The sequence below is a fragment of the Prunus persica genome, chromosome G3 (assembly GCF_000346465.2).
Source record: "Prunus persica cultivar Lovell chromosome G3, Prunus_persica_NCBIv2, whole genome shotgun sequence".
Classification (NCBI taxonomy): Eukaryota; Viridiplantae; Streptophyta; class Magnoliopsida; order Rosales; family Rosaceae; genus Prunus; species Prunus persica.
Genome location: NC_034011.1, coordinates 8,318,256 through 8,328,056, shown reverse-complemented (window position 1 = coordinate 8,328,056; position 9,801 = coordinate 8,318,256). Strand labels below are relative to the sequence as shown.

Sequence of the window (9,801 nt, the reverse complement as noted above, 5' to 3'; positions counted from 1 at the left end):
GGCAAATTTTTCAGTAGACCGTGAAGTCAGCATTCCTGCATGGAAACCTGCAAGAGGAGGTGTACATTGATCAACCACCTGGTTATGAGAGAAAAGGAGAAGAAGAGAAGGTGTTCAAACTGAAGAAAGCACTCTATGGACTGAAACAAGCACCTCGAGCTTGGTACAGTCGCATAGATGCTCACTTTGCTAAGCTTGGATTTCACAAATGTCCTTTTGAGCACACACTTTATGTCAAGACTGAGGAAGAAGGTAAAATACTCATGGTATGCTTGTATGTTGATGACTTGATATTCACTGGAAGTGATGCTAAAATGTTTGATGAATTCAAGAAGTCTATGATGATGGAGTTTGAAATGACTGATCTAGGATTAATGCACTATTTTCTTGGATTGGAAGTCATTCAAACTACTGCTGGTAATTTCATCTACCAGAAAAAATATGCACAGGACATTCTTAACAGGTTTCAGATGGATGACTGCAAGCCATTTGGAACTCCAGCTGAACACGGCTTAAAGCTATGCAAAGACAAAGGTGGAAAGGAGGTTGACAGCACTTTCTATAAACAGATAATTGGGAGTCTCATGTATTTAACATACACGAGGCCTGACATCATGTATGCAGTGAGTCTTGTGAGCCGATATATGGAAAAACCAACTGAAATGCATCTCAATGCAGCAAAGAGAATTCTCAGGTATGTAAAGGGGACAATTGATTATGGTGTGTTTTATAAAAGGGAAGATGGTTCTGGTTTTGTTGGGTACACAGATAGTGACTATGCAGGTGATATAGATGATCGTAAGAGCACTTCCGGTCACACATTTCTGCTCAACTCTGGTGCAATATCGTGGTCCTCAAAGAAGCAACAAATTGTGACACTTTCCTCAACAGAAGCTGAATATGTAGCAGCAGCTGCAAGCTCCTGTCAAGCTATGTGGCTTAGGAAAATATTTGAAGTGCTTGGTGATGTTCAAAAGGGACCAACAACCATCTGCTGCGACAACATGTCAACTATAAAGCTATCGAGGAATCCAGTCATGCATGGGAGAAGTAAACACATTGATGTACGTTTTCATTTTTTGCGTGACCTGTGCAGTGATGAGAAGATTGTACTTGAATATTGCAAGAGTGGGGAGCAGGTTGCAGACATCTTAACTAAGCCTTTGAAGCAACCTGCGTTTGAGAAGCTGAGAAGCATGTTGGGAGTTTGTTCATTTCAAAGCATTGAACAGGAAGATGATTATGTGATGGTACCTGCGTTTGAGAAGCTGAGAAGCATGTTGGGAGTTTGTTCATTTCAAAGCATTGAACAGGAAGATGATTATGTGATGGTGTAGAGATCCTAAACTGTTTTTCGTAAAAATCAGTTTAAGGGAGGGTGTTAAAAGTTATTTAGTTAAGTTTAATTAGTTTTTAATTAAATAATGCTGACATGGCCATGTAGAGACCAAGTCAAGCTGAAGTCCTAGAATGTAGAAGTTGTGGTTTAGTCTGTTCACCACGTTCAAATTTGCTTCCGTTGCTTAAGGTAGTTGAACTCCACAAAATCTGCACTTGTGTGTTAGTGGTTATTGTGGAGATTGTTATTTTGTAAGCTTTGTTTTTCAGATATATATAAGAGAGGAAAACTGCAGTATTCTTGTGCTGTGAAATACGTTTACTCAAAGAATCCTTTTACGTTTAAGTTAATTTCAGTTTCTCAACAATGCTAATGGGTCACTTAGCAAGCAAAATGTAGAAAGAGTGATACTTCCTCGTCTTAATGCGAAAATTAGGTTCCCTAAAACTTATAATCATTATTTGAGCCAAATGAAGTGGTTTAAGAAGCAATATAACAAGATGTCGACACTTATGCGTAACAACTCTGGCTTTGGGTGGGACCCAATTGCAAAGACTTTCACTGCTAGTGAGGAAGTATGGAAAGATTACTTGAAGGTGAACTTAGTTCATAATCTTTTAAATATATTAATAGCTTACTAGTTTAGTACATTATGTTATTTGCAATATATTAACAATGAATAATTTGTTCTTTGCTAGTCCCACCCAAGTCACAGTAAACTTCGAGAAAAAAATGTAGTTGATTATGAGGATTTGAAGATTGTTGTTGGGGGTGGAACTGCTACTGGGAATGGATCCATTGCATTAGGTGCTGATAATACCGATGCAACAACTTATGGGGAAGAAAATAGAGATTTTGGGATGGAAGACTTTTCATATGATCCTAACAATGATGCGTTCATAGCACCAAATCACTATGAACCATCCTACCAGCCTCCATCACCCTGCCAATGCAGTCCACCATCTCCTTCCCTTTTAGGTTCAGAGGTTCCCACTGAAAAATCAAGCCGCAATAAGCGAAATAGATCCGAGTATGAAGTGAGTTCTAGCTCAGTTGGGACCAACAATCAAGCCAAAGTTCTAGAAAATCTTTCTATTGGCATTGAGACTATTTCTGCCAATTTTGTTAAAATATCTAACCTAATGGAGAAAAGAGAAAGAAACAGAGACAGAGAGAAGGATATTTGGGATGCTTTAAAAGATATACCAAATTTGGATGACAATACTCGTTACATGGTATGTGAAACGCTTAGTAATAAAGCAAAGAAGGACTTGTTCTTGAAGATGTCATTGGAAGAGCGCTCATCTTGGATAAAATTCAAGTTAGGATGATTTTAGTATTTTGATCATCTTGGGTTTTGTTGAACTATATTTTAGTTTGTGCTATTTTGCTTCTACTTTGGTTGAACTATTGTTATTGTAATTTGGTTAAACTATTTTGGTACTTTGGTTGAACTATTTGGATTATAATTTGGTTGAACTATTTTGGATTATAATTGGGTTGAAGTTTTTTATTTGGTTAAACTATTTTGACAGCAGCTTCACATACATATTGTTATATTGTGTTCGTGCCAACCAAGGCAATAAGGCCATGACAAATACAATAAATTGCCTCCATATATTACCTTCGTTGATTTTCAAATCCTTCTTTAACAACAACCTCTTTGCATTTGATTATGGTACAGAGTTTGAACTCTGCCCCACTGGGCGGGTGGGAGGGTTCAACTCATGATTCAAAACTACTAAATGATGCTTTATCAAGGAGGAATGGACTTAAAGTGCCCCAAGGTAAGTACTTATTTTAAATGATAAATATTTTTTTTTTTTAACTTTTCATACTAATTTTATATGTACTGTATATATAATTAGGTAAATATTTTCTAGTGGATTATGGATTTCATAATCGGCGCCAATTTTTAGCTCCATTTCGAGGTGTGCGATATCATTTCCAAGATTTTACAGGTCATGGTAATGACCCTCAAAATGAAAATGAATTGTTCAATCTTCGCCATGCGTCATTGAGGAATGTGATCGAGAGGATATTTGGCATTTTTAAATCACGGTTCACAATTTTTAAGTCAGCACCTCCATTTCTATTTAAGACACAAGCAGAGCTTGTGTTAGCATGTGTAGCACTACATAACTTTCTTCGCAAAGAGTGTCGTTCTGATGAATTTCCAATTGAATCAATAGATGAATCTTCTTCATCTTCAGTATTACCAGTTAATGAAGAAGAGAATTTGGAACCTATTGTTCAAACCCAAGAGCAACAACGAGAAAATGCTAATGCATGGAGGGCTACCATAGCTTTAGATATGTGGAGAAATGCTACGTAGGAGGACATGAAGCTACATCAAATTGGCTATTAAAAGATTGGGAAAACTTTATTGAATTTTACTTTTCTTTGTTAAAATTGTGTTTCTTTGTTATCTTTTTCATTGACTCTTGTAACTTTGAATGTTTGCTTTTATTTATTGTTCCATTCCATTTGATCCCGTTTATGTTATTACTGATGCAAGTGCCCACAACTTTAAGAAATTGACTTTTATTGGCTTTTTATTTATGGCTCCATTCCATTGTTTGAACCAAGTGTCCGCAGCCTAGTAACCTTATACCTATCATAAAACCTTTGGGAAGGATAAATTCCACCATCATTTGGAAAGCTTGGGTTGTAGAGGTTGTTCCTAAAGAATTCGTGCACCATTGAACTAGACATTGCCCATCATCCAACTAAGTTGGTTGGTTAGCATCGTACAAATAAAAAATCCATATGGTCCTTTCAAATCTTATAAATTCTTATGATATAAATCTTAAAAATCCAAACATAAAAAATCATGAGTATAAAATCTTATAAGTCATTACATTCTTAAATAGTCTTTTAAAATCCATTGGACTTATTTATCCATAAATAGTCTTTTAAAATCTCAATTGAATACACCCCTACCCCAACTCACCAAAATTGTCCCAGAAATGCTCTGTGCCTTCCCTACGAATTTCCTTTCTCAGCCATCACCATTCACCCAAACTCATCCAATCACCTCATTAACCTTCATACGTCCTTCTAAACGTCGAGAAGCACTTGATGAAGCATTGGACACCACAAGAACTTCAAAATATAGTTTTTTTACTCTTATTGCATTCGTTATGTTTTGCCAATTCTGTTTATGTTAATATAATATTATGAGTAGCTAAATTCATATCTAAGGTTTCGATGTAACCTAACATGAATATTCTGAATTTATAATTTTCAATTTTTAAGTTTGATTCCAGATTCTGGTTCTTATTCACTATCCTTATAAGTGTTGAACATTGGCTCAAATATTGTTTTGTTTATTATCTCTCGTGTTGCATGTCATCCACTTGGAGAAAGGAAGAGATTACTCTTTCTTTTCTCATGCATTTGCCGAAACCAAAGGAAGAGTGTTTTTTGTTGATAAAATTTTATATTAACAAAAGTACAAAAGGAAGACATGCAGCAAGTGGGCAAGTTATCAAAGGAAGGGAATCATGCTGAAGTCAGCCTTTGTCAAAAAGAACAAAAGCCATGTTCTTGATCACTATTTGCATGTGATTGTTTATCCCTTGATTCACGGATTGGCTACTATATTTATTAAGCCACTTGGGCTATGTGGCAATCATATTGATTGCAAGGAGTGACAGCTGTGAGCTTCAGAGATAGAAGTAGAATAATCTTGCATTATTGCTACTATTTTTGGCTCTTGGGTTTTTTGTGCAGCCAACTAGAGCTATGCGTAATCAGGGACTTCCTTGGCAGCAGAAGAGGTGCATGCAGGTGTGCCGCACTGTGCCGCACCAAAGAGGAGCGGCTGGTTTCTTTTCCAATGCTGGTGGTTGAGATGTTTCGGTGCATTAATGTCCTTTGTTTTGTGGACGACTTTGAAGGTGCTCATCCAACTATTGGACCAAATTCTTGGTTATATAATGAAGGCTTGGCAGAGAGAAAGGTGTGTGCAGTTTTAGTGAGAACAACAGGTGAAAGAGTGCTCTTGTCATGGGGCAAGCTGTATGCACCATGGTGTCTTTGCTGCTGCACCTTTTGTGTGAGGAAGAGATGGTGATGTGAAGAACTTCCTTGTTTATAAGTGTTCTTCATATCTTTGTAGCCTCTCTTTCTTTTTTAATATCTGTGTCTGAGTAACTTGGGTGTATTTGGGATTTGGGTTGTGAGAGTTAAACTCTGTAATTCTTAGACTAGGTGAGAGTGTTTAATCTCCTTTGTTTATAATCTCCTTTGGGATACTAGCAGATGTTCTTGCCATCTTCGAACTGGATGTAGGCTACACACAGGTTGAACCAGTATAAATCCTCGTGTCTCTTGGATTTTGCTATTTTGCTATTTGTCTTGTTGTTTTAATGGTTTCGTATTGTCTACCCAGTGCAATCCGCTTCCGCTACGCACAACAATATGTTAATATGCTTGTTTGAATGATTGATCACCATTAAAACTTGTATGTTAGCTATCTTGTTTGGAATTAAGAGTAGACATCATATACCATAATTCAAATTGAATTATGAATAGGAAGAGTATGTATAGACATTTGACAACAAGGATTAGATACATGCTTGGTTGTTTAAAACATTCTTCTATGTTTAATGAATTTATAATGCTTGATTTAGGGTTGACAACAAAGACTTAATTAGAGAATTAGGAATACAAGGTTAGAACCAAACACCATGGCTTAATCATATTTTAGCTAGAATCAATCTTTGAATCTAAATTAGACTTATCACTTAATCCTTACAATCTAAAATTGAATTGTTATGGTGAATAAAATGCCCTAGTCTCCAAATATGTTTTCCAACCCTTAAGACCACTTTTTGTTACACTTGTTTACTTTGCTTTCGTTTGCAATTTCATTTTGCTTAATTTGTTTTCACAATCACAATCACTCTCACTTGAAATTCTATTTTAGATTTAACATCCTGTTTTTCTTGAATTGGATAATCTAAGTACGTAATTAAGTTTAACTTCTCAGTCCTCGTGGGTACGACCTCGTACTTGTCTTGTTATACTACTAATTGACACATACAATTGTGAGTTAACACTCTCATGTTGCAGGGGTGGCTGCACTTATGCTAAGAGCACATCATAATCACTGCAAATCGTTTAGATAATAATTTTAGCCTGATTTTAGATAGTGATCTTCAACTCGCTTCACCTCTAGCAAAGGGAGCAGGTCGTATTGATCCAAACCGAGCAATTGACCATGGTTTGATTTATGACGCAACACAATAAGATTATATCAATCTACTATGCTCATTACGTTATAACAAGGGCTACATGAAAAAGATTATCAAATCTAAATATCAATGCCTAAAGTTATCTTCTGATCTGAACTACCCATCCTTTATTGTTTTATATAAGGATTATAAAACAGTAAATATAAAAATATTTGACAGGGTTATTGTTCAACACAACCAAACAATTCTGAAGTTATAGTGTCCCAAAATACGCTGCTGTTTACAAAGAAAAATGAGAAGCAATATTACACTATTAATATTACTCATAAAGTGAAAAACACATAATTATTACCTATGTCATCCCTAAATTTATATTGTTAGTGCCTTATTTAAATTTATTTTATTATTTTTATTCAGTTTTCTGTTTTTAGGTACATTTTTCATGCTCACCAGAGAAAAATAAGCAAACTCACGCTTGAGGTGTTGCCCAACCTAGAAAAGAAGAAGCAATAACTAGCATATATTGAAAATAAAGCTTGGAGTGCCGCACCAAGATTTTAAGCAAGCTAACAAATGAATAAGAAAATGGGATATAGCCAATAAAGAAGAGGAGTTTGCAACATTGTTGTATAGATAAAGGCAATTGGAAGGTAATAAACAAATGTATGGCTATCTGATTGTGGGCTGGCGGCAAGTGGTGAGAAATTATTTATTCATGGCAAAATACAATTGATGCAACAAAGAGCAACTCCCATACCTATAAATAGAGCATTGCTTCAAATGGAAAATCACACCAAGCTCCACAACTTCTTCAGCTTTCTCTCCTTCCTCCATCTTTGTAGTTCTAAATTTCTGTTTAGCTTTATTTTATAGGGAACTAACTCCCTAGATAAGGCTAGGGAGAAAGCTTTTAATATGAGTATTTAATTTTTATTAGTTTGATCCAAACTTAAGTTTTAATATAAATTTGTAGTTTTCTTTTTAATTAATTGATGAATGTTTGATAATCTATTTCATGAGTTCAATCATGTTTTTCCCATTGTGTAGTAAAAACTTTCATGCTTTTAAAAGAGGAGAGAATTACTTAGATTAATAGAATTTCGATGAAGATTATTTTTTGATAATTTGTTGCCAATGGTACAAGTTATGCTTAGAATACTTCTAAAGGAATTAATTATTTTGAACAACTACAATGGAAAATATTTTGTGGATCAAATTAATAAAAGTTGCATGCTTATGTTAAAAGTAGAACCCAATGCCTTAGTGTTTTAATCAATTAAATTTTCTTTAAACCATATATTGCTTAAATATACTTCTCTATCTTAATTGTTCTGTTTCAATTCTATTATTTTCTTTACACCGCTCTCTGTGGATATGACACTCGGACTTCTTAGCTACACTGCTATACAATACCTCCCTTGAATTTTGCAAGTGAACATAAAAGAAATGAGAAATGTGAAGTTTCATTTGGTTCACTTGTTTGGCTCGAGGAAAATGGAGTGCACACTGAGAAATTCTATAGTTGTATCACATTATTTGAACAAAACCTTTGAACGCCAAATTTGAAGGACCAACAGAGTTGAATGTTGAATGGAAGGACCAACACTTGATCTTTTTTTTTTTGGTTACAAGGAGGGCCTAAGCCCGACAAAAACACAAAGGAGAACTACACTGGGACAAGCCTCGCAGTGGTTCCCCTAGAAGAGTCATTAGCCAAGAGGCTAACAATAGAAGGAGGAGGAAGATCAATAACATGAAAACCCAAACTGGAATATTGACCCAAGTGAGCCATATGGTCCGCAGCAGAGTTTTGCTCTCTATAGATGTGATAGATGGTGCACTCCCAGTCACGCAAGAGCAAGTCTTTGCAGCAATGGATGATGCTAGAAAGGGGGTGGTTAGTTCCAGTTTCTCCATTAATAAGAGAGACAGCAGTGAGGGAGTCACATTCCATCTGAATTCTTCGGATACCTTCGTTCCACGTGAGGAGCAGGCCTCTGAAGACTCCCCAAAGCTCTGCTTCTAGGATACTGCCACATCCCAGCTTCGTAACAAATCCCTTGACCCAAACACCAGCATCGTTCCTTATGATGCCACCAGCACTAATAGCGCCCAACTCACCCATACAACTGCCATCCACGTTAATCTTAAACCAGCCAGCACAGGGAGGAGACCAATGAAGTTTAAGAACATGTTTAGGAAGCTTGGAGTTCCTGGATCTGTTAGCCACCAGCCATTCACGGGAGAAATGGATGATCGGAATGTGGGGCCAGGGAGGAGGAGAGAAGTTGAGATCAAAAACTTTCTTACAGCGCCATTTCCAGCAGAACCATAGGGCAGCCAAAAACAGGGAGGACCAAGGGATACCCTGCATGCAGCTGAAACTAGCTTTAATATTGGTGAAGAGCCAGTCCTTAAAATCCATAGAGAAGGAGTGAGCAACTTGATTGGGAATGCCAACGGAGTTCCACACTTTAGTCGCATGCCTGCACCTGCGAAAGAGATGATCCAAGGACTCCATGGAGCCGTTGCAGCAAGGGCAGTTGGAGTTGGAAGCTAAGTTTCTTCTCACACGTTGGACATTGGTTAGGAGCTTACCCTGAATCAACAGCCAGAGAAAGGTTTTGATCTTGGGGGGGACCTGCAGTTTCCAAATCATATCCCAATTCCAAGTATAGTTGGTCTCCTCAGTAAACAAGGAGAGGTAAGCCGTTTTCACAGAAAATTCACCATTGGAGGTGAGCTGCCATATACAAGAGTCCGCCTCAGTGTGATTAAACCCTGCAAAAATGCAATGAATTTTTTGCACCACATGCAAGGGGAGGCAGCCCATAAGCCAGTCTGTGTTCCAACCTTGCTCCGTGAGAAAATCACTCACGGTCCAATCCAGCATATCAGCAGTAAGGGGGACTGTGGTGAAGTTCTCCAGAGGACCACAGCCAGCCCAATTATCCTTCCAAAACAAGATATTGTCACCATTCCCAACTCTCCATTTAAGACCTTTGGAGGCGAGTTGAGTCCCAAAAAGAATACCTCGCCAAGTACTAGAGCAATTTAGGAATTTAAGATTAGGCGCAGCAAGCAAACTTTGGTCTTTTAGGTACTTGCCATTGAGAACTTGGGACCAAAGACCCTGCTTATTTTGAATAAGTTTCCAACCAGTCTTGGCAAGAAGGGCCTGGTTCATAAAATGGGTCTTTTTTAGACCTAGCCCACCACAGCTCTTAGGATGGCAAACAGTGTCCCAGTTGACAAGGTGGA

General features: G+C 37.2%; 1 protein-coding gene and 1 pseudogene across 1 annotated transcript in view; both read left to right on the top strand.

Annotated features, from left to right (window-relative positions):
* Positions 1–2,670, top strand: part of LOC18782732 (uncharacterized protein At2g29880) — a 6,043-nt gene extending 3,373 nt beyond the window's left edge. The window contains exons 2-3 of the mRNA XM_007216064.2: positions 1,696–1,935; positions 2,038–2,670. Coding sequence (XP_007216126.2) covers positions 1,696–1,935; positions 2,038–2,670 — 873 coding nt within the window. The remainder of the gene's footprint in view (positions 1–1,695; positions 1,936–2,037) is intronic.
* LOC18782516 lies at positions 3,015–3,707 on the top strand (annotated as a pseudogene).